The sequence below is a fragment of the Pelecanus crispus genome, chromosome 10 (assembly GCF_030463565.1).
Source record: "Pelecanus crispus isolate bPelCri1 chromosome 10, bPelCri1.pri, whole genome shotgun sequence".
NCBI classification, from domain to species: Eukaryota; Metazoa; Chordata; class Aves; order Pelecaniformes; family Pelecanidae; genus Pelecanus; species Pelecanus crispus.
In genome coordinates, this window is record NC_134652.1 from 21897520 (window position 1) to 21923544 (window position 26025).

Consider the following 26025-nt stretch of genomic DNA (forward strand, 5'->3'; position numbering starts at 1 on the left):
AAGAATCAATTTTTCTTTTTTTTTTTTCACATTCTGAAGTCAAATGTTGATCTTTGCTTCCTAAGCTTACTTGGAGAAGAAGAAAAAAAAAAAAAAAAAAAAGACCCAAAGCCATTTTGGGCTCAAAAACTCCAATCCTAGCTATGTTACCAGAGTTCCAGAGAAGCTCTACAGATCCTGTCCCAAAACTGTACTACAAGTCATTTTTGTATTTCAGCCAAAAAAAATCAATTGCTCTTCTAGACAGCTTTAACGATCACATTCCCATAGGCTTAACATTTTGGTTGGTACGGAAGTAAAACAAAACATGAATCCTTCCACAGGGTGATGATCAGGATCAAGAAGAAATGAGAAACCAGTAGTGACTACACATGCTACCTACAGCACAGCCGAAGTGTGTGTCAAATTTATGTTTGGTTTTACATTGTAAATTTAGCAGCTTGATTTATATAGTTTTGAACATCTGATTTTAAACAATTGGTCTATTTCCCTCATGTTTCAACTGCTTTGGGATGTAAAAAATCAGCCAGGTGGCCAAGATGTGCTAGAGAATACAGGTTGCAAAGAGGAGGAAAAGCACCTTGCCCCCCACTTCAAGCTGGGCCCCACCGGACACAGAAAACTGCCTCTCATCACTGGATTCTGAATGTTGACCAGCAGCTTGCTGCTACGACAGAGCTTGTCCACTGTTCAGCAGATGTAGTTAAAATTAAAACTTAGTTGTTAAACACGTGGCTGGAGCATGCCCTCGTACTCAGGCCCATTAGCTATCTGTGTAAGAGCCCTGTAACATCAGAATCACCAGCTGACTCCACAGCCAGTTTTAAGGCTACCCTATAGCACTTCAGTCTTTATAGATAAACATGGTAAGCTGGTGGAAGCTGGTCAGGAGATACAGCTGTTGCTATTTTTACATAGCTTCCCACCTTGTCTATGTGCACAGCAGGCACAATGTCCTCTGATCTCATCCACTCCTCTGTGCCATGTCCCAACACAGAAGAACAGCAGATGCAACTTAGCACTTAACAACACACCACCGGCAATCACTAAAAGTCAAAAAATTCTCCATTTTCACTATTCTTTTCTACAGGTGAAGAGGCAATGGCCTCATGGGAATCTGGAGGTGTTCAGCTGGTATCTGCTCGGACACCTTTATACTGGAAAGATCCTGACAATATAGAAATGTTAAGCTAGAATTGCCAATTCCTGATATTCGTAATAATACGTTTTAGACTGCCTCTCAAGAAGGCTTACCATTTCAGGCACCATTGTGCTCTAACACAATTAATGCTGCTCCCAGACCACAGCTGATTCTTCTCTCCAGCCTCCTCAGAGCCTGGCCATTACCACGTAGGTAATGCACGTAGGTGCGTGGCCGTGCACCAGGCAGGTCCACATAGGCGTACGCTGTGAGCTCCAGGCGGTATCAGTACCTTGCTCTAGCTCCATATCAGCACCAAATCAAAGCTTGTTGCCGCAAAGAAGAGCTGAAGGGTACAGATGGGAACACAGAACAAGCTGGCAAAGCCAACAAGTAGGAAATGAACAGTACCTGTGAGGCAAGACCCCATCCTCAAACAGCGTACCGACAGCTCCACATCCCCTCTGGCTGCTCCGAACAGCTACCAGGACACTGCAGCTGCTAACTGCTAACCACCTAATAGCTAACACTGCTAACCACCTCCCTTCTCTCCGTGTGAACTCCCCGACGTACCATTTGTTGTGTGTTTAGCAGGGCAGGTGCCTCTGAAGTCTCTAGAGAGCGAGGGGCTCAAAGAGCTCTGCCCGGCCATCTGCAGGGTGGGAGGCTCTAACTGCAGGTGCCTGAGGTGCAAATCTCCTCAGTGCCACCCCGGGGCTGACCGACGCCTCGAAATGGCCTCAGAGCCATCTTTGGCCTCTCTTCAGCCTTCAGATTCTTCTCTAAGCCCTGCCTCCATGCTGCCTCGGTGCCACCTGTGGGCTGTGAGGGGCTTCCGTGCTGCCTCGGCGCCATCTTCAGGCTGCGCGCTGCTTCTGCGCCAGCTCTGTTCATTACTCCCCACCGGCTTCGCGCATTTTCTTACTCTCCCTCACACGCTACCTTAAAATCTCTCAGCTTAACGGTGCCTCCTGCCGTCTCCCTCGGGGCTGCCCACAGCCTTTTTTTGTCCTCTCTGTGCCTCCGAGCTGCCCCACTGCCATGTCTGCACTGGCTGCTGCCTCCAGGCTGCCTCAGGGACATGTCGTCCCTCCAAGCTGCCTCAGAGCCGCTCCTGTTTCATTTTTGCCCTCTCCCTTACAGCTTCTGCTGGACCATCAGTCATAATTCAGTTAAAAGCCTCACAGGAGAATGGCTTCAGTGTAGCCCTGGAAAATGGGACTGCCTGGGTCAGTCCCCTCACCGAGGCATATGGTTTGGCGGGTGCCCGGCAGACCTGCCATTAGCCCTCACAAAAGCCTTGACACTGGCCCAGCACCCCGAAAAAGGTGAGCGAGCAGCATCCCGGCGGCCTGGGCCTTGGTGCGGGGCCAGCAACCAAAACTTCCGATCCAGCAACAGGGGAGAAACCTAGTTCTTTACAACAAACTAGGTAGCTTAAGATGCCAACAGCTGGTCTGCCTGGACGTGGCAGGCATTTCCGTCCTGTGTCAGCATGGCGGACAACAGCGCCAGGACATGTGTGACCAGTCATCAGAGGTGTCAGGCCCTCAGCAGCACAGCCGGGAGGAATGGGGTCGGTTTGGTGGCAGCCATTTGCAGTGCTTGGCCACTAAACAAAGGCTTCCGTGGATGACTGAGTTCTCACTGTTTCAAATACTAACCTCAGGATAGGAGGGCTCTTGATACAGTATTTAATAGTCACTATTTATTATCAGCTAACTCTGGTGCACCATGCTGAACGAACATGTAAATCTATCAGCGTCGTGGTTTAGCCCCAGCCAGCAGCGAAGCACCACGCAGCCGCTCGCTCACTCCCCCTGCCCCGATGGGATGGGGGAGAGAATCGGAGGAGTAAGAGTGAGAAACACTCCTGGGTTGAGATAAGAACAGTTTAATAATTGAAATAAAGTAAAATAGTAATGACGATAATAACAATACAATAATAATAATAATGATAATAATAATAATAACAATATACAAATCAAGTGATGCACAATGCAATTGCTCACCACCCGCCGACCGATGCCCAGACAGTTCCCGAGCAGCGATCGCTGCTCCCCGGCCAACCCCCCCCAGTTTCTATACTGAGCATGACACCACATGATATGGAATAGCCCTTTGGGCAGTTTGGATCAACTATTCTGGCTGTGCCCCCTCCCAGTTTTTTGTGCACCTGGCAGAGCATGGGAAGCTGAAAAGTCCTTGACCAGCATAAGCAGTACTTAGCAACAACTAAAAACATCAGTGTGTTATCAACATTCTTCTCCTACTAAATCCAAAACACAGCACTGTGCCTGCTACTAGGAAGAAAATTAACTCTATTCCAGCCGAAACCAGGACAATCAGAAATGTAGGATCTACAGGACACAGGCAATATAGTGCAAACACATAATATACCAATTCTCCAAGGACTGCACATCTATTTCCCGTTTTTTTTTTTTTAAATTACTTGCCAAAATTCAAAACTATGTTCCTGAACTAGTTCAAGTTGGATAGCTGCAATGCATTTTCCTGAAACCCTCCTGAATCTGCTGCTTACCTAGAATATGGCAGTTCATCTGGTCAGCGGAGTTGGTCAATGTGAGTTTATCACAGCTGTGCTCTGTGAGCTGTGATGACCCTCCAACTGCTCCTGGCTGAAATTAGGGAGGTTTCAAAATAAGAATATACATTTTCTACCCTCCCCCAGTCTTTCAATAAAAATATAAATTGTCTTCTCATCCTTTTTTTTCCTTTTCTCTTTCTTGGTCACTATAAAAAGAGAGAAGGGAAGGGAAGGGAAAAGGAATATTAACAGAAGAAAATCAAAATCCAACACATTTTGGATTTAAGTTTTTCTTATTACAAATGTAATCATTAAAGAACTCACTTGAAGTGCTATTTCCATTTTCATAAAATAGAAAGCTTTCAATATTAAAAAAAATATGAAAGAAAACCTCCAACAGCTTTAATTTTAATTTTATACAGGTTTGTACAGCATAAGAACTGAAAGACTTAGGGACAAGAGACTAACATTGCTTCTTTTGGCATGGGAATTATAAAGGAATCTAAGTGTGATATTATTCATTATTCGTATTACCAAGGGGCCTAGAAAGCCTACTCAGGGACAAGGTTCCCTTTGTACCAAACAGTACAAGAACAGAACAGAAAAGACAGTCTTAGACCATACCTATGCAATCCAGTCATGCCCGTCGCAGACAGCCATGAAGTAGCACTGACCCAGACTTGTACATCTATAAAAGGCAGTGGAGGTTTGTCTAGAAATACTTACCAAAGTCCTGGAAGCATTAAATATTTCATTAGCAGAGTCTTGTGCTTGAGCTAATAAACCCTGCCTCTCAGTATTTAGAAGCCAAATATCACCTTTACATTAATTCTAATTCTTACATGTAATTTAAAATATGGCTATATTAGAAGGCTCTATTAAAACCATAAGTAGTTTATTTCCAAATTTCACCTTTATCCTGTTGGCATTTCTGCCAGTGAAAAAACTGTTCTTGCTGCCACCTTCAAATGAGCCTCCTGCTACTGTGGTTTATCAGTGACCAAATGGTCTATATGGGCCTGATGAGGGAATGGTGAGATCAGCCACAGATCGGAACAGGGAGTATTGGAGCAAAATATATAAAGCAAAAAATATATAGCAAAACTAATGTTGCTCTTGTGGAAGCTTTTTAGCATGTGATCTGAGTGATGCAGACCGTGCATGCAGACTAGTCTGGGAGAGAGAAAAGAAAATACCTCCTCTCAGAGTATGTGGGAAGTTCATACCCATAGGAAGTCAGAAAATTAAATACTTGTGGACAGATTTTAAAGGATCATAAAGTTTTATGAGTTATAAAAGCTAGAGCTAGGCCTGAGCTATTGAGTTCAGCTCAAATCTAAAATCAAAATAGGAATTTGGCTTCAGTTATATTAGAATTGATGGTAGAGTTACATTTTGGATCTAGGTACTAGAGTGCATTGAACACACTTGTATTAAACAGCATGTTTGATAAATACTTAAGCTATATGTATCAAGAAATTAGTTAGTAAATAGTCATGCTCCAAAGCTTGAAGTATCCACACCACATAAGGAAGGATTCTTACCTTCTAACACCATCTATGAAGAATTACCAAGGTAGCAGTGAGTGATACATGTCACGTTGAATTCAGGGCAAGGGAACTAGATCTCTGAACAGATCCAGTGTGGAAAAATACTTTTTCCCACTGTCCTAGCTTTTTAAGTCATGCATGTTGGGGAAAACATTTATTTTACTTTACATTGTGAAGCTAGTATTTCTTTTGTGTGCTCGTGATAAAGTGCATAAGGAAGAATATTTATCTGAACTTGAGGAATAAATTGAGCTGTGGAGTGTTGCCATATCTTGGTTTTTACTGGGTAAAACTAATCACAATCCTGTATATATTTCTCAAAACCCTATCTTCATAAAAACCTCAGCTACAGTTTCTAGCCCGTCTGATATGAAAATCTTCAGAACACAATAAAATGTACAATAAATGTCAGAAAAACAGAGAAGAATTCTTTTTTAATCTTATGATTTTACAAGAAACATGGCAGGAAAGGGCTATTTCGTGATTTTTAACCTCTAGATAAGGCCTCATTGGGGAAGAATATTGTGAATCTGTGGAAATACTTCCTTAAATTCTAGGAAAAAGGTTATCATATAATGAGTTTAGCAGTGGATATATAGAACTCATTTAGATATGGAAGGTAATTATCTGACACATATCCTGATTAAAAATGCTCAGGTACTGTCTGTAACTGTCTCCTTTCTGAGCATGATCTTCATGGCAATTCATCTATGTCTGTTACATTTATAATAAGATGAGATGATTGTTAATACCTCGTATATAACATCTGTAATACCCTATAACACCCTTTGCACAGCCAGTTGAAACTGAGGTAATTCAAGTAGTGCGTTGTCATTTCAAGTTATATTGATTTCTATTCTAAAAGCAGAAAGTGGCAGAGAAGAATACAGGGGGAAAAAAAGGCCCTTCTAAAAAAATAAGGTTTTTTTTAAGATTCGCTGTGATTTAAATGGCAGAATGAAATTACTTTCAAGAAATCCAGAAAATATTAATTACTCTAATTTTTATGGTAAATAATTTAACCTGATTTCCACCGTTATCCTGTACTTGTTAACTAGTTTCATATAAATAGAAGTGTCCATTATGTACTATGTACTGAAGTATTAAAAAAGAAAGTACTATGTATACTGCATAAACAGGCAATGTCATTCTTTTTTCTGGGATAGAAAGCTGCATGCTTAAAGCTGTTGTACAGACAGACAGAAATAGAGATCCATTCTGACATATTCTTAGGGACATGGATTACTGTACTTTTTTTCCCAGTTCCTGTCACAATGGATCCATTTTGTAACCCTGCGCCTTGGCTCCTGGGCATGCCCTCCTCCAGCACCCAGCAGGAGTAAAAGGAAGAAAGAAAAAAAGGGGACCCATGGGATAACCCAACCCCCTAGCCCAGCAGGCAAAATATCTAACTCTTCCATGTTTACACATTTTTACTTCGTTGTTTTGGATCGTACATATGTTTTCTTTATTGTTATGCTTTATTGCCATCATAACAAAATATCTTCCCTTTCAAGTTAATTGAAAGATGTTGGAACACACAAAAATTGCTAATAGTAAAGTAACATTAAAATGTTAAGCACTCCAAAGTGGGAAATGTCAGAATTAAGATTATCTATACATCATGCCTGTCTTGGTGGTATGCATTAATTACACTACTACAGTTCATAATGTTTTTATTTCAGACATCCCCTACCTTAGTCAGTGCACAGAGCACGTGGTGCTTAAGTTGTGGATTTATGAAGTACGATATCTTGTCTATTGAATAGATTGTCTTAACATACACTATAGTGTGTGCAATTATTCCTGTGGTAATGGCATTTAGAGACACTATCAGAGGTTGGAAGTAAAGTTAGGTTATGTGGTAGACATCAATGTAGCAAAAGAGATCCCTTGCCCCCAGAAATTTCCAAGCTAGACAGACAGAAGAGCCATGGGTTAGAAAAATAACAGAAATCAATGTGCCCAAGGTCCTGTCCACTGTATTGGCCACACAAGGAATTAATGCAGCATTGGCAATAAATCCTGTAACTCAAAAGTCAATTTCTGGACGAAGTGTGGTTATGCTGGGGAGTTTTTGTTCCAGCTACCTTTGCCCTAGAGTGCTGGATTATTCTTTGCAGGAAGAAAGCAAGAAGAGCAATTCAAACTGGTGATAATGCCCTGGAGTTAGTCTGTGATGGATGTCACACATTGTCACAATATAGAACAGCCCCCCCAAAATTAAGAAGATACAACAGATAGGAATCTCACTGCTTCTCTACCAATGAGGCACACAGAATGTTGCACACTTGAAGCTTCATTACTTATTTATACATTATCAACAACAATTTCAACTATATCCTGGGCCTCTCCTTTGACAAGGGAAGTGGTGACATTTTTTAAACTAGGGTTTAAATGTTACAGATGATAGCACGACCTGGTTGCCAGATACACCTGTGATTATAACATCAAGTTTTACAGCTTTTGCCATGGAGCAGTCCTTTCTTTAATGGACTCTTAGAACAATTTAATTGTTCCCTTTGATGGATTTACATTTGTACATTTACATACACAAAGATACAAATCAGCCATGGGATGAAGTAGTACCTGCATATATAGATGAGGCTATTCCTATACGGACATGTTAAAAGAAGGAACTTCACAAAACTCCTTTATTACTGCAGCTGAATGACCCAGAAAGAGGACTGCACTAAACTTTGCTCATGTGAATAGCAGGCTTCACCCATGACACTCACACATGACACCAACAGAGTGCACCCAGCCAGGGCGGACCGTCTTTAGACTCTTGCCTCCACATGTATTCATATGTGGCTACAAGTGACATTTTGAAAGCAATAAAAAACCATGCTCTTCCCAGATTCCCTAGTCCATTCTTGCAGCTACCTCCGGCAAGCAGAATGGCTGGGGTAGCAACTAATTTCAGACTTAAAGCCAAGAATCTGTTCTTGTGTGTCTTTGGCATGTCATGCTGGAGCTCTGAATGTTGACAACTCACATGGGTACAGCCTGCAGCTGCATCCCACATATTCTGATCCTCTTTCAAACTCTTAATACAATAGGGTCTCGAATACATTGTGAGCAGAAGAAAACAACCCCCCACGTTCTATTTTGGTATGTTGAGCCTAAAGTCTATTGGCTGGGAGCTGTCATCAGACATGACCATATGTTACTCAATGGTATTACAAGTAAATCCTAAGTGAGTGCAAATTATGAAGATTAAAGTCACCTCAGATTTAGCTGTATTATGTTGAGGCAAATGTATTTGAAAGTCCTGTTTAAAATGCTGGCAATTCTCAGCACAGAAATTAACAGGCTGTCAATACCTTGGATTTTATGAGCTGTTCTAAATCTCTGGAGTTCCTTGTTTGGAGCCCTTAGTCACAGAATGTAAGAACAGTCCTTTGCAGTTCAGACTGAAAAACACCAAAGACAATGTATTGTCAACAACTTTTGAAAAAATATTAAATATTGATACAACTAAGTCACTGAAGAATCTCCTGGTATAAGCTTTTCATAAATAATGGTAAAAGACTGGATGACTGCTGTTCTAACTGTGGTAAAAATCAAAGTTTTGCATTTAAGAAGTCCACAGTCAGGATAAGCCAGGACCAGTTTATAACAGGCAATGCATTACCTTTTGAAAACAATTAACTGCCAGAAAGATCTTCCTTGATGACTGAAGTTTATTACTGTTTCATAAGAGGGCTGTGAAGTAGTAAGGAGCTGGACTTCATCTATTGGTGCACTTCACATGATGCACTCCATTTTAATGAGATTAAGGGTTTAATGCAGATAAAAGATTTTTATCTGTTCAGTGCACCTGGATTCAACACAGGGATTTCGGTGTGATTCACAGTCATCGGACAGCTACATTCATCTTGATCAATAAGAGCGTCTGACTTCTTTCCTTCTTTTCTATTCCGTACAAAGGGAAAATGATCAGGACACATTTCTTCCTGTTTTCAGCACTGATCATGTGCAGTATACCTGCTGAGGAAATCTTTCAGCCAACTCTAGTGCTGGACATGGCTAAAGTCCTTCTGAATAACTACTGCTATCCTGAAAACCTAGTGGGAATGCAAGAAGCCATTGAACAAGCAATCAAGAGTGGAGAGATCCTGGACATCTCAGATCCAAAAATGCTGGCCAGTGTCTTGACAGCTGGAGTGCAGGGTGCTCTGAATGACCCACGACTGGTGATTTCCTATGAGCCATCACTGCATGCAGCTCCCAAACAAGAAGCTGAGGCTTCCCCGACTCGTGAACAACTCCTGAGTCTTATTGAGCATGTGGTCACATATGACAAGCTGGAGGGCAATGTTGGCTACCTGAGGATTGATTATATCATGGGACAGGAAGTTGTGCAGAAGGTTGGAGCTTTTCTGGTGGACAAGGTGTGGAAGACGCTGATAGAGACATCTGCCCTGGTGATAGATCTTCGTCACAGCACTGGGGGACAGATTTCTGGCCTCCCTTTCATCATCTCATACTTGCATGAAGCAAACAAGATGCTGCATGTTGAGACTGTATACAATCGGCCCTCCAACACCACCACAGAGATATGGACACTGCCAAAGGTGTTAGGAGAGAGGTACAGCAAAGACAAGGATGTCATTGTTCTCATCAGCCGCCACACCACAGGAGTGGCTGAAGACGTGGCTTACATCCTCAAGCACATGAACAGGGCTATCACTGTCGGGGAGAAGACAGCTGGGGGCTCACTGGACATCCAGAAGCTGCGTATTGGCCCCTCAAATTTCTATATGATGGTTCCCGTCTCACGATCTGTGAGCCCCTTGAGTAGGGGTGGACAGAGCTGGGAAGTGAGCGGGGTGATACCATGTGTGGCTACTGAGGCAGAGCAAGCCTTGCAGAAATCCCTGGACATCCTGGCAGTGCGCAGAGCAGTGCCTAGCACCCTAAGCCACCTCACAAAGATATTAAAAGACTATTACAGCTTAGTGGAGCGGGTGCCAGCGCTGCTGCAGCACCTCGGCACCTCTGACTTCTCTTCTGTGCAGTCAGCAGAGGATCTGGCCACCAAACTCAATGCTGAGATGCAGACCTTATCTGAAGACCCCCGCCTGTTGGTCCGAGTCATGATGCCAGGTGAAGCTGCTGCTCCCCCTGCTGAGAAGCCAATTGCAGTGGCAGCCAACTTACCTGACAATGAGCAACTGCTGCATGCCTTGGTGGATACTGTCTTCAAGGTGTCAGTGTTGCCAGGCAATGTTGGTTACATGCGCTTTGATGAGTTTGCAGATGCCTCTGTGCTTGCTAAGCTGGGACCTTACATTGTCCACAAAGTGTGGGACCCCCTCCAAAATACAGAGAACCTGATCATGGACCTACGTTACAACCCTGGGGGCCCGTCCTCCTCTGCTGTTCCTGTGCTACTCTCCTATTTCCAAGACCCTGCTGCTGGCCCTGTCCATCTCTTCACAACCTATGACAGGCGCACCAACCACACACAGGAGCACAACAGCCAGGCAGAACTGCTGGGTCAGCCCTATGGGGCTCAGCGTGGCATCTACTTGCTCACCAGCCACCACACTGCTACAGCTGCTGAGGAGTTTGCTTACCTCATGCAGTCCCTGGGCCGTGCCACACTGATTGGTGAGATCACAGCAGGAAGCCTCTCACACACCCGTACCTTCCCTCTGCTGCAGCCTGAGCAGGGAATAACCCATGGCCTAACTATCACAGTTCCTGTTATCACCTTCATTGACAACCATGGGGAAAGCTGGATGGGCGGAGGAGTTGTGCCTGATGCCATAGTGTTAGCTGAGGATGCACTGGAGAAGGCTGAAGAGGTGCTAGCTTTCCACAAGAACATGAGAGTACTTTTGGAGGGTACCGGGCAACTCCTAGAGGCTCACTATGCCATCCCAGAAGTGGCTGGTAAGGCCAGTGCTATGCTTAGCACCAAACAGGCCCAAGGAGGTTATCGATCAGCTGTAGACTTTGAGACATTGGCTTCCCAGCTTACCAGTGACTTGCAGGAGGCCTTGGGGGACCATCGGCTTCATGTCTTCCACAGCCATGTGGAACCAACACCAGAAGAACAGTTTCCCAACATGATTCCCAGCCCTGAGGAGCTGAGCTACATTATTGAGGCACTCTTCAAAATTGAGGTATTGCCAGGCAACCTGGGCTACCTTCGCTTTGATATGATGGCTGAGGCAGAAACAGTTAAGGCCATTGGGCCCCAGCTGGTGCAGATGGTATGGAACAAGCTGGTGGACACAGATGCCATGATTATTGACATGAGGTACAACACAGGTGGCTACTCCACTGCCATCCCAATACTTTGTTCCTACTTCTTTGAGCCTGAGCCTCGGCAACACCTCTACACTGTCTTTGATCGTAGTACCTCCCACAGCACAGAGGTGTGGACTCTCCCCCAAGTCACCGGCAAGAGATACGGCTCCCTCAAGGACATCTACATCCTAATAAGCCATACGAGTGGCTCAGCAACTGAAGCTTTCACTCGCTCTATGAAAGATCTACACCGGGCCACAGTTATTGGTGAGCCCACAGTAGGTGGTTCTCTCTCAGTGGGCATTTATCGCGTTGGTAACAGTTCCCTGTATGCCTCCATCCCCAGCCAAGTGGTGCTCAGCCCAGTCACTGGCAAAGTATGGAGTGTGTCTGGAGTGGAGCCGCACATCACCATCCAGGCCAGCGAAGCCATGGCTGTAGCTCAGCACATTGCCAGCCTGCGTGCCCAGGTGCCAAAGACACTGCAAACAGTAGGCAAGCTTGTGGCAGATAATTATGCCTTCATGGACATTGGGACTGTTATAGCATCCAACCTCACGAAGAACATCAACAAAGATAGTTATAAAAGGATTAATACAGAAGAGGAGCTGGCCAGGAAGGTGACTGCCAACTTGCAAGCTCTTTCTGATGATGAGCACCTGAAATTACTCTACATCCCTGAACACGCCAAGGAAAGCATCCCAGGGATCACGCCAAAACAGGTACAGTTCTCTTGTACCCAGCTATACTGATGCCCGCTAGAATAGGAGTACTGAGTCAGATATCTTAGCTTGTTTCTAGCCCATATCATAAACCCACGAGGATTTACCTGTACCCAGAAGAGAAGCTAGTGCCTGAGTGGGCTTTGGAGGCTGAGCTCTCTCTGACACTAAGGCAAGTCAGGGTAGTAGCTTGTGGTAGTAGATGGTCGTTCTGGATGCATGCATTTTGTGAACAACCTTCAGGCTGTGAATCTCTTTCAGTTGCCACCTGCCACAAACAAACATGCAGGGCTTCACGGTTAGAAGGAAGATAACTCATTGTCTCTGTGATCCCCTCTCTTTCAGTTCTATGGCTTTTCAAGCTGTAATAAATTAATGCAGAAACCCACTGGTTACAAACAGAGTTTGTAATTTAAGAAAAATTTGGTTGGACCAGAGTAAATGCACACACCTGTAGAAGATGCAGCCACATTCTCTTTAGTGGATTTTTCTACATAAAATTGCTGTACCTGACTTCTATTACATCAGAATAACAAACAACTCCTTTGGTAGTGACAGTGGAAAGTTGTTCTGATTGTATCTCATGCTCAGCATCAGACAGTTTCCCAGTGACCTAGAAATACTTTGGAAGAAGTATCTGGGTGGAAGTAGGTGACCCCAGGGAGAAACTGATTTTTAATAATCTACTTTTGCTCTTGCTGTGTGGTTTGCATAACAGTCTGTGCTTTGTTCTGAGCCTGGGTATTTATACACTGGTCTGCCTTGGCAATCTTTCTTGTTCATTGTTGTGCTGGAAGGAGCTCCCAGGAGCACTTGTTAAAATTCCATCTTCAAATTAAAGGGAGGGTTAGGATAACCTGATCCCTTTCTTGGATGGAGTTAGCTCCTTTCTGGCTACTGCTGTACCATGGCTATCACAGACGTCTTTTCTCCAGGGACTCATAAAATTACTTGTTGAAGAGAATGCATTTGCCTTTGCAATGAACCAGAGTATACCAAGTGTCAGGTAACTATTAAATGTTTCCTGGGGGAGGAAATCTGTGGGCTTCCACCCTCTGAAGTTTTTGGCATGCATGATTTAAAGTGGGCATGACCTTTGTGGTATTATCTCCAACACTAAGGTCAAGGACAAAGTCTAAGCATTTCCAGGGGAAGGCATTTTTTTCAAGTTTGTTAACAAAGACATGCTGGCCCCATTCTTGCCTCTAAGCTTAAATGGAAATAATTAATTAAAGGATTTTTCTATTCCATCACTCTGTTTCCCTCCTACATTTGTTTGGTGTCGAAAACTTCACTCTAAAGATGTTTTTGACAGAACTCCCTGCTAAATTATTAGCAACTTATCAGTAGGGATACATCATAATTTCTCCCCATTCTACAAAGTGGGCCCATCTGGCAAACTCGTCACTGTTTTCACTGAGGGCTGTTAATGGATACTGTTGACTATTTTTACTTGTTCAAACCTACCTTACTTTATTCAGAGCTTGAATGTTGAGAATAGGATGTACAGGACAAATATTTGTCACATGACATGAAATCCTGATCCTGATAGACCTAGTGAGGACATGCCATTATACTAATTAATGCCTCTGTTTACCTCAGTTCTTTGTCAAGCAAAATGATTGGAAGAGGTTGGGGATACATCCATAAGAAGGAAATCACATCAGTGTGCATGAAAATCAGGACAAATGTGAGATTTCTTCAAGGAGAAATACTGTATAAATAGCAGAGGAGAAACACGGGTCTCTTATGAGGCTAAAATAGTTTCCAAAGGTGTATGCATTCCCTTATAGTGCTTGAGGAAATTGGGAGGCAGAGATAAAAGAGAGCAGTGTTAAGACATTTTAAGGTGAAAAGGGGTGAGTGAATGGAGACACTGAAGTCATTGAAGTAAAAGCTTTTCCTTGTGATAGAGGTAAAAGCAAATTCACCTATTCCACAGAGCACTCGGCAGCAAGAGTACCTTGCTTTTGCAGGGCCAAGAGGGATGCTTACTGTGGAACATTTCAGGAATACTCCATACCAATACTCCAGAGAGCAAATGCCTTAAGATTACAGTGAAGCTTACATGGTGGCATTAATTGGATTTGTAAGGTTTTTTTGACAGTCCTATACATGGATATAGTGGCTCTTTTAATCTGTATCACACTTATTTCTCAAAAACCCAAGAGCTAGTTTTTCTCTTGTGCTACCTACCTTCCAAGTCATCCTTTCCCTTGACAGTGGGATTTTCTTGATAATGACCTTGACAGTGAAGCAGATCCAACACAATTAAATGAAAGTGATGATGAATAACTGCAGGAAGGATGGGAAGGGACATAGGAGACAGACAAGTGAATTGCATGTAGACCTTTGCATCTGCTACACTAGAATAGCTGCTGAAGGATAATACAGGGTAGTGAATATGTCTCCTCTATGACAGCAGCAAGGTCAATGCTAGCCAGAGTTGTCTGCTGCATAAATGCCACTTTCCAAAGTCAGACTTCCCAGAAGCAAATGTTGTATATATTGCTTGTGATTCAGAAAATAGCATTTTGCTTATAAGGCAGAGCTCTCTAAACTTGCTGATGTGCAGTTCAATAATCCCTACTTCTTGTTCTTCTGTTTGCCTCTCTCTCCCTCCAGTCATACCTTCCTTTCCATACTGAAATATTTGTGTTCATGAATATCTGAGAATTGTAGACTAGCTATGGAAGAACTGCTGCCTGATTTTGGCAAATGTGTTATTTCAATTTTAAGTGACAAGAGTCTCCTTGAGTGACTCTTTTGGCCCCTTGATAATGCCCAAATACTTTTAATGCGGTCTTAACACCGAAGAGAATCTTTGTATTGATGTTTTAGATAAGCAGCTGAAAATGATGATCAGAGTAAAAGACAAAAAGGAAACCTTTATAAAAAGATATTGTTCATGCATCTGAAGTCCTCCTTTTCCCAGATAAATAATAGGTATCCATAGCAGAGTATTGTACTTGCTGAAGAAGGCAATAGTTACAGATGTTTCACCAGAAAGGAGTATAGTTTGCTTATGTCCTTTCATTAATGAATGAAATCAAAATGCTCAGCATCAAAGTGTCAAGATATATAATCAAATTGCTATATCTATTGCTAACAGGTGGAAAAAAATCATTGTGGGCCCATACAGTGCTGATTTATATCAACATGACCACAGTAAAGTCAGTTGGACTATACAAGTTCATGCAAGCCAAAAATAGTCTTGTGTTTAACTCTCATTGACTCTTCACCTTTTGCAATTCATGCTTGGTTCTTGTATTTGGTGCAGAAAAGAATATGACACTTTGTTAATCACTTTTGTTCTTTTTCTAGTGCCTTTCATCTTCTGATCCTGATACTCAAGCTCAATGCAGCTACGTTTGTAGTTACAGTCCCACCAAAGTGATCCATTTGTGCTCATTTTTTTCCATTGTCGTTAATGTTACAGTAGATTTTGGCCATTAGTTTTAAGGATTTTCAATGGGTTTTGGATGAAAATTAAAATTTAGCCATGAATCGTGTTTTCAGGTTTTGCTTTCTAATGTAATCTTCCAGGGCATGGACTAGAAAATAACTGCTCACTGGCTTGCAATGCGTATGTTACAAGCTGTGTATTGTCAGGGCAGGCTTACATACCACTGTGCAGTGCCACCCCTTGCAGGGTGAAAGTACAGCTTCTCACTCTGCCCTGCTCTCCCTCAGTGGGGACTGAGAGCCTTAAATAACCTCTTTTAATCCTTTCCAGAGCACCATCCCAGAGGGTTTCAGCTTTTGCTTGTGGTAACCCCTCCATCCTGGCTGTCTTGGTGCAATGGAAGACAGGATTAGAATTCAAAGCTACAGTTCTGGAAAAAATGGAGAAATTATCTGTGAAAAGCAGGATGAAGTTAAATGAGAACTCATACAGCGTTCTTACACAGTTTCTAGGGTGATAATAATTGACTGCACAACTCTGGGAGGAAAACAGCTTGTTTAGATGGAGTCCTGTAAAAAACTATATGGGTTCTTCAGAGTTCATAAGCTGACCGTAAGTCAATAGAGTCAAGTTGTTGCAGTAAAAAATAATAATCATCAAACTGGAATGGATAAGGAGGAATATAATCAGTAAGACATGTGAAGTCTTCTGCTACATTCATCTCTAAAGAAAATTCAGCTAGAGTATACTATGTGGTCTTGGGCAATGCTTTTCTAGAAAGATGTGGCTCAAGCAGGGAGACAGCAGAAAAGAGGAACAGAAGTAAAAAGAAGACTGAATAAGAGCCATCTTGAAAAAGTTTAAAGGATTTAAGTTGTTTATTCCAGAGAGAAGAAAACTGAGAGGAGACATGAAAACAGTCTTCAGACACATAAGAGGCTGTTTCAAATATGAAGAGAATAATCTGTTCCTTGTCCATGGTAAATAGGCCAAGAAGTACTGCACTTAAACTGTAGAAAGTAGTGAACTTAGACTGTTTACACTAGATGTTAAAAACATCTTTGTAATAGTAAGGCTAGTGACGTACTAGACTGGATTGCCTGGAAATCACCCAGTGATATGGGTGTTTTTAAGAGCAAGTGAGAATCAGCTGCCAGGGATATAGACGATGCTGGTCAGTCCTTGAGCTGAGGGACCTACTAGGATGGATGGTTCCATTCCAGCCTGTGAGGGTACACAAGGAACCCAAATGTTATTCAAAGAAATAAAGGTGCAACCCCACCACCCAGCCCCAGGATCTCATGGTTCTTAAACCAATCTCAGGATTTGCAATGGCACAAGGGTGTTGGCTGATAATATTTTAGCAGCTGGCAGTTGACAGCACTAACAACCTTAATGGAAATCAGAGTTACATTACAATGGTCAGCACAAAATTAGCTATGAAAATACAGTTCCCATCTAAATCGACAAAACAACTTAGGGGAGGGGTGAAAGGGGAGAAAAGATGGAAGAGAGGCACAGGCGAAAAAGTAGTTTGCCCATGGCTGGGTACGTGTCAGTAGCAGAACCAGTGATGAAACTCCATGCATGAGTCCCAGGGAAACATTCTAGGTCCTATTTTGTGTCACATTATTTGTTCCAGTTAGGCCACTCACTTGTGGAAGGATACAGCAAAATAGGGCTGGAGACCCTATATAGTTAACGAAAACCAATTCTTCCTTGGCTTAAGTGGTGTTAGCTTGGAGGTCCTTTAGTCTAGCCACGTTGCTTATAGTGTTCTTGCTAAGGCACCTGAGGGTTTATATTTAACCATCCAGTCATTTGTATGTAAACATTGACTGACTGAGCAGCAGGATCTTACTGTCAGCTGCATCCTGTCCCAGCTTGTCCTTGGCCTGCAAACAGAGCCCTGCCTTCCAAAGGAGAGCATGCTGTTGCTCTCTGAAGCTAGACTCACCTCCTTAGGTACCAGCAGCACATGGCCCACATGCCAGTGCCATGAACCTGCAGTTTTCCAGGACAGCAACTCTGTCTTCCATCAGTCCCAGCCTCCTCCCCTCATTTGCTTAAAAATTAGGAGGCTTTCCCCACCCCCCAAAAATTACATTCTGAGTGCTTTTCATCTGACTTCTGGTCTTAGAGCCTTTAGAATAGATATATTTTCATACATTTTCCTGTAGCCATGAAGATGAAGAAGAGTTTCTTTGAGATCCTTGCATATTCATTTTACCCCATGAGACCTGAGGCTTTAAGAGCAACCTGCCCACCTTGAAATCTGTAATGACTTTCCAAGAGTTAGCAACACTGCTAGCAAGTATTGAAATCCTCAGCGAACAAAGATGTGATGCAGAACAGTAAAAGAATGAGTAGGAAAAAAATTACCATAGACAGAGAGGGAGGTTATTCTTAATCAAGATGCTTATGGGTATGCATCTAGCAATTATTGTTGGAGCCAGAGCGAAGAAATCTGTGTGTTCAGTTAAAATATCATTGGTAAGTGGCTGAGAGTAACACATCAATTTTATTTGTAGATGTTACCAATGAGTGATGATTTTTTTCTCCTCGGGGGACCACTACCTCTGAACTAGATATAAACTCGTGTCAGAACAATGCAATGCATGCTGGATATATTCTTCAAAACTGTGATTTGTTAGTCAAAGTACAGTGGGCAGATCAAGTAGCATTGCTGTCACTGGGAAGTGGATTGGAAATGACAAACTCAGTAGTGCTGGACTGATACGTTTACAGTCCGGATGCAGTGGTTATTTTCACAAGGTAGAGTGAGAAAGAAGGGTACAAAAAAGGACTCAGTAGAGTTTGCTCTCACCATCAGATCAACAACTAGTGGCCAACAGGGCTTTTAAATTAATATTTGAAATTTTGGCAATTTTGGCATACAGAAGGGACTGAATGATGAAGAAGCCCAGGGCAGCCAGAAGTGTGATATGGTGGGTAATATTCCCCCAGGTAAGGGTAATGTGCTTGAGCTGTGTCAAGTACAGCTGCCTTCACACATCTCAGAAACCCTCTTTCTGCTGTGGCAGACCTGCTTTTGGCAGAAGAGCAACCCCAGAACAGAGCACTATATGTAGGGCAGGAGATTGCCTGACTCCTCTACAGTCATAGAAAGCCCAAATGCCTCCTAAATTCTGCAGCATATTGCAGGTCGGGAGAGCACCTTTTAGCACATGGCTCACTGTTGACTTCTTGTTCTTTTGGGTATAAAAGTATTGATTGTCTGGGGCTAAGCTATGGCAAAGGGCAACTGATTAAAAAGCAAGTATAGAATCATTTTCACAGCAACCCTGAGGAGAAGAGGCCAAATTGCTGCAGGTCACATAAGCCATATATATCCCAAAGCCTTATCTCCTTAAGCTGCAGGAGAATCTTCCATTTTCAGACACATGCATGCAAAACATAAATTTGGCAATAGGAGCAGGCTGCGACTCCAAGGCACGTACGGGTTACCAGGATAACTTTATTAGTTGGCTACACATTGCTATTGAAAAAAAAAAAAAATCTGCTGCTTAATAACATAAGCTAAACAAAATTAAATTAATCACAGCCTAACACGTGAGACTTCAGGCACATGGCCACCATATAAGTGATTTAACACGCCTCCCTCATGAGTATCCTAGCACATGCCCAACACATCAGGTTCCTCACTGTCACACTGGGTCATTAAGAGGGGCTGGGGCCAACCTCACCTGTAGCCAGCAGCTGTTTGTCAGCTGAGGCCAATCAAGACATTATAAAAGTCCTGAGTGCCTTATTTAGAAACAACTGCTAAAGGAAGCAAGTGGGCTTGTGTGGTGGGCCTGGGACAGTGGCCTATGCTGCAGGCTGGGGGATGGTTCTTGTAGGCTTCTCAGCCTCTTTGGTCCAAGTAAATTCCTGTATTTTTGAAAAATAAACTGAGCCCTTACAAATAGGAGCCTGATCCATATTCAGGGCATGCTATTGATGCACCCTATACTGGGCAAACAATGCAGCAGCCAATGCTAACCTATGTTTAATATGAAAGAATCTTAATCTCATTCATTATGTTCTTCAATCTTGGTCACATTCCTCACATGTGTCCCACCTGGACTAAACTTGACCTACAAAATTCTTTTTAAATCTTGTGCCAAGCTATCGGTGCCAGCAAACGATGTTTTGTTTTTCCAAATTCTTTCAGATCCCTTCCCCAGAAGTATTTGAAGATCTGATTAAATTTTCATTCCACACAAATGTATTTGAAAACAACATCGGCTATCTGAGATTCGATATGTTTGGAGACTGTGAACTTCTAACCCAGGTGTCCGACCTACTGGTAGAGCATGTTTGGAAGAAAATTGTTCACACAGATGCATTAATCATAGACATGAGGTAAACCTTTGAATGGCAAATAACCAAAGCTCTTTCAAAACAGCATTTTATTTGTAACAGTGAATTAGCTTTACATGGCTTACTGTCCTGTTTACAGGCTAACGTTGCTGGGATTAAATGAGAAAAGGAAAACAGCCAAGGAAAACAGTAACAGTCTGGAAGTATATCTCAAGATAAATTGTACCATCACTTGAGATGTTTAGAACTAAATAGGCAAATTTAGGGAATATGTTGCAGAATGCAATCCTGGATGTCACATCTGTTTTCTTTCTCTGATTTCTTTCTAATCTAACTCTGCATGTGCCTTGTATTAATTATATATAGATGGCTTAATTAAATCTTTTACTGCAGGCAGTAGTCAAGTGATTGAACAGTCAGAAGAACAGACCATGCGTAAGGCTGTGTTACAATGTCTAGTTTGCCATATCTGCAGTGCTAAATTATCCTGGGCAATCAGCCCTGTCCAGAATGACCCCTGTGCACAGAGCACAAAGGTGGCTTAAAGGTACTGTTGCCTCAAAGGTACTGTAGAGGCTAGAGGCTGCTGCAGCATGCTACAGCGTCATATGCCTGCTCTCAATTTAGGATTCTGTTGGTCACTCCAGTGTGTCAACAATGCTCCAAATCTTATGAGCCAGAAGATGGCATCCATTTGTTGCCAGCTATCAAAGCAGATGAATATCACAAATATACATTTCCCATACAATATTTAGATAAGTCATTCCCTTGTTTTGGTCCAGAGCTAATCTTTGTAAGCCCAGAACATTACAAATATCAACTAAAGAAAAGAAGTCTTTTGTAAGAACTCATTTCTAATGCTAGACCCACTTATGTCCATTGCCATCATGGGGCTGTCAATATTTGGTAATCTTCTTAATATTCTTCTGGGATTTGCAGCATGTGCAGGAAAAGATGAGCACAGCGATGAGAGCAGAGAGAGAGACCTCACAATGTGAGCACAGAGGAGGCAGTGCAGCAACCAATAAAACACACCCATGACTGAATTCAAATTCAGCAAAGGCACCACCATCTTCCAATAGGCTTGAGATGGGACTGGGACTTGCCTCTTTCTTGCCCCAGTTTTCTCCCAAGCTAAAACTCGTATCAGGGCCAGGGGCAATAAAACAGCAAAAGTGAAATCATGTCCCAGGTACCAAATGGTCTCATTATAGTTCTTTTCTTGGGTTGATTTGGGGCTTTTTTTTATATTTAATGTATTTCCAGCCCTTTGAGTGCACACAAAAGACCCAGTCTCTGAAGGTATATAAAAGAGAACCCCAAATATTTTACCTTTTGAAATTCTCCCTAAACCTTAACATTTTAAGGCAAAGCTGATAATTTCAATTTTGCATGGGATTAACCATAATAAATAATGTTTCTTATCTTACAAGTTTCCCTCCCTGGAACAGCTGGGCCACTGATCAACTTCATATTTTGATAATTTCAGTTTTGCATGGGATTAACCATAATGCATAATGTCTCTCACCTTAACAGTTCCCCTTCATGGAACAGCTGTGCCACTCATGAAGTTCATATTTTTAACCTTCACAGCATTGAGAAGAGACATTGATAAACTAAACAGCTTCCCTAATGTCACACAAGAAGTCTGTAATGAAGGAAGTACTTGCCTCCAAGAGTTAAGCTAAAACTGTAACAACTACTCAGTCATTATTACTGACTAAAGTTTCTGCAGTTTCACTGTCCTAGATGCAAGAGAGTCCCAGGAAGAGCTCTCCAGCATTGCTCTAGCTGCCTGCTTGCCACTCACTTCAGCCATGATGGCAGCTACAGGAAACTGGGCTCTGCTGGCTCTAGCTGCCTGGTGGGCTGTGCAGCAGCAGCAGGACCTCCTGGCAGCACAGCACTCTCCAGGACACGCTAAAGAGGCTTATTTCAGTTATAGCCAGTCACAGTGGGAATCCAGCATACAGCTCCCACATGCTGCAATATAAAGAGGTAGCTTCACTCTTTGGGACAGAGGCTTCTTGGATTTTCTGATCCTTTTATGGAGGTGAAATTAGTTATGGGCTGGACTGAGAAAAACTCATTTTCTAGCAGGTTTTTGCTGTAATGCCTGTGCCATGCACTCCTAACATCAACTACAAGAAAGCACTGTATCTATCTCCTACTAGTGAGCAACGTACAAACATTTCCAGTGCTGTATGTGCTCTAGTATTAGTGAAAAGTGACAGACAAAAAATAATTTGGTGTTCCATTGTGTGTATTCATAGCAGGAGTTCTCCAGTGACACTTAGGCTCTTCAGTGAATTTAATCTGCAGATACCGATTTGAAATTAAACTACAACCAAAGTTTTCAAACATGACTGTCCTTAATGAAGCTGCTGATGCAATCTTTAGGCACAAAAAGAAATGGCACAGTCTTATCAGGTGCCAAACACCAAGTATTCTCATTGTGTGCAGCAGAGAATAAGAACACATCAGTTCTACAAACGTATGTTGCTTCCATTGGGATCTAATCTATATATTAGGGTTTAGGTATTTACTCATGCTGCCTATGTCAGTTAACAGCATGAGTTATTCAGAGTAGAAGAATAACAAGAATCTGATGTTTCCCTGCAAATTAAGGGTCTTTTCTTACTTTCTGAATTTTTTCCAGGTGGAATCAAGGAAAAAATAGTCCATTCAATTTTATGTTTGCTTTTGAAGTCAGTTGTAGGCAATAACAGTCCAAGACTCTTAGACAGGATTTTGTTTCTCTGATAAATGTGATAGGGGAGAATGAATGTAAAAGTATCAAAATGTAGCCATAAGCCCTTTCAGTACTCATGTTAAGGAACAGTACTTGGAAGGGAGATTTACTGTCTGCCACAAATTTTCAGTTGTTTCCTTAGTATTTTTCATTTTTGAAAAGGTACAATATTGGAGGCTCCACCACTTCCATAGCAATCCTATGCTCATACTTCTTTGATGAAGGACACCAAATTCTCTTGGACAAAGTTTATGACAGACCCAGTGACTCAGTAAAGGAAATATGGACCCAGCCACAGCTCAAAGGTAAAATGACAATTTCTTTTTAGAGTAGCTTGTCATTTCAGATGTTCCTCCTTGTGTATTTTAAAGTGAGCCATTAGACACCATAACTCATTTGGTGAAAGCGCCTGCCACGATTAGCAGAAGCTGTGCAGAGAATGTAAAAACAAAAATGTGCGTTTCAGCCATGTCCCTCAATGCTATCCGTAAATAACAGTTTATTGCTCCTGGGAATGGGGTATGTTAGGCACAAAAGTTTGTAAACTGGTTCCCAGAAGTTTAGCTGAATACTGTGTGTAGCAGTTGTGACTTGTTGCTTTTAAATGTTGCCAAATTAAAAATAAATTCTGTGCTGCCTAGACCTCTAGTAAGATCTCTTCCAATACTCACACATAGTTTTATATGTAGCTCCTCACTTCCTACCTGTGCAATCCACTATTTCAGTAGATGAAAACATCTACAATAGCCCAGTTTGTCCAGAGAATGCAAGAGAGAAAGAAAAGCACTACATTTTGCTCATCTGAGTGAGTTTGGAGCATTTGGCAATCTATCACACACACACCCCCCTCCACACACACACACACACACACACACACTGTTCATAGGGGTTGAAGGAATGCTGCAACATGCAGGAACAGAGTTCTTCAGTGCTCATGAAGTGCAGTTAGAGTGCTAAGAAGCCTTAAACATTGGTTTTAATTCTTTTCCCCTTTGAAGCTGAGGCAGTACCAAAAAAGGTGGCACAACAGTGTCTGCAATTATTGGCTTGGAGCATGCAGAAATAATTAAACTTTGTCATGGGCTTCAGGGTCCATGTATTTTCCCAGGCAGTCAGAGGTGGACTGTGCTAAGGGAGATGATTACTATGGACACATTCCAGTTCCCATCAAAGAGAACAGGCAGACTCCTATTAACTTCAAAGGAGCTGGATCTGGTCCTGTATTATATATATCTGCTGTGAAAAAGGTCTTCTAATGGATATTGCGTCTATAGTGAAATGAGAAGAGCAAAGATGGTGTGAAAATTAATTACCATGTTATTGGCCCCTCTCTTACAGTTTAGTATGAGAATTATATGTCATACTGTAACTTACTTAAAGAATGACATTTTTAGAGCAGTTTAGAATAGTTTTCAAGTTATCAGGTCCCAGTTATGACACACTGGCCACTTTTTCAAAGGAACTAAGTGCTCAAAAAGTATCTAGCATGTTCAGATATATTGAAAATAAGGTGCAAAATACCTCCTACTCCTGTCAGCTGGTTTATGTAAGAAAATGACATAACTTGGCTCAGATCCTAATAATAAAGGGGTATTTGTTGAAGGGCTTGGGACAAAAGCCATGCAACAGCTTCCATTTATAGACTATAAAAAGCCTGTGGGAAACCACTATAATTATAATTTCATAAAATGCTGCCTGCATAGTTTGCAGGCCAAGCCCTATGACAGCCATGTTCCTAGAGCAGGGATGAGAGTGTAACTGAAGATGCTGCTGGCTGAGCTTTGAATATTCCTACTGGAGCAGTGGAAAATGTTGCTTTCCTCACCTGCCTATCCCACTCCTCTGATGGGATCTAGAGCTCCTGTAAAAGTCAATAACCATGACCTGGCCTCCCAGCTGCTGGAGCTCATAACCAGAAACTGATGGCACAAGAGCACCACACCGGGTGGGTCTTTTTTTACAGTATAGAGGTGGGGCTAGTGTGAATAGTGCTTTAATACCATTATAGGTACAAAGTAAATTTCCAAACTTCTTTGGTTGTTAATAGCAGGTAGGGAAGGAAGTGTGTTGTATCTTGGCTTCTCTTGCTCCATTATGCAAATAAATCTCTGAAAATGGATGCATTTTTTGATGCTTTTTGTCTTTTCCGGCAGGGGAGAGGTATGGCTCTCAGAAGGGGCTAATAATCCTTACCAGTGCTGTGACAGCTGGGGCGGCTGAAGAGTTTGTATACATAATGAAGAGACTGGGCAGAGCTCTTATCATTGGAGAACAGACCAGTGGTGGCTGCCATTCCCCACAGACACATCAAGTAGATGATACCAACTTCTACATCATCATCCCCACCTCCAGATCAGTCACCTCTGCAGAGGGCACTTCTTGGGAAGGGAAAGGGGTGCCTCCTCACATGGAAACACTAGCTGACACAGCACTCATCAAAGCAAAGGAGATGCTCAGGGTTCACCTGCACAGCTCTAGATAGCCCAGTGGGGGAACATGGCCCTGGAAAAAATGTAGGCTGTAATTTTCAAAGAAGCCCAAGGGACTTAGACTCTCAGAAGCTGAACCAATAATGAGTTTGGGAACCCAGAGCAGGTTTTAGCCATAATTTAGGTAACTAATGCAAAACTGAGACCCCAAAAATCTCACAGTGTGTGTATGTGTATGTGCATATGTCCATATGTGCATGGGAAGTGATGGGCAGGCTACAGGTGCTCCTCCTTTTGTTATCTGTTTGGCTCAGTAAACCATGGGTTGCTTACTGCACAAGAGCCCAGTTCCAACTGGAGAAGTTGCAAGGCCCTTCTGCTACCCAGAATAATGCACAAGCATCAGCAATGGTGCTGTTCTGGGCAGCAGAAGTGGATTTGAGTTCCTGTCAGCTGAGGGAGGCTTCACAATGGAGTCTCATTTTTCATGTGAGTTTTCTAGTAACCAAGTTCTTAGGGAAAGCAAGCTACCTCCCCAAATGTAAACCCTAGAAACGAGTGGGAATTTCATTTCAATCTCTATGGTTAGTGGTTGGTTCCCTGTACATGGCTCGAAGTAACTCCCTTTTCAACATGCTGATTTTTTTAGCACATTCGGTGGAAGCCAACTCTTTCTGGGTATGGCTGAGATATTTAGGTAATTCACTGGGGTTTCTCGATTCCTCTCCTGTGGTCAAATGTAAACGTTAGTTGTTGCAGTGTCTGTTTTTTAACAGACAAATCACAGAGATTTCCTTCAGTCCCTTAGAAAATCCCAGCTGTCAGTATTGAAGGCATGTGAACCACCTCAAAGCATTTACACAAAGACAGAAAAGGCACATCTGCTC

The 26025-nt window shown here is 42.5% G+C and overlaps 1 protein-coding gene across 1 annotated transcript; it reads left to right on the plus strand.

Annotated features, from left to right (window-relative positions):
• Positions 1-9177: 9177 nt before the first annotated feature.
• On the plus strand, positions 9178-25191 carry RBP3 (retinol binding protein 3). The gene is made up of 4 exons (XM_009482882.2): positions 9178-12225; positions 19809-19999; positions 22872-23014; positions 24863-25191. The coding sequence occupies exons 1-4, from the start codon at positions 9178-9180 to the stop codon at positions 25189-25191; spliced, it is 3711 nt and encodes a 1236-aa protein (XP_009481157.1).
• The last annotated feature ends 834 nt before the right edge of the window (positions 25192-26025 follow it).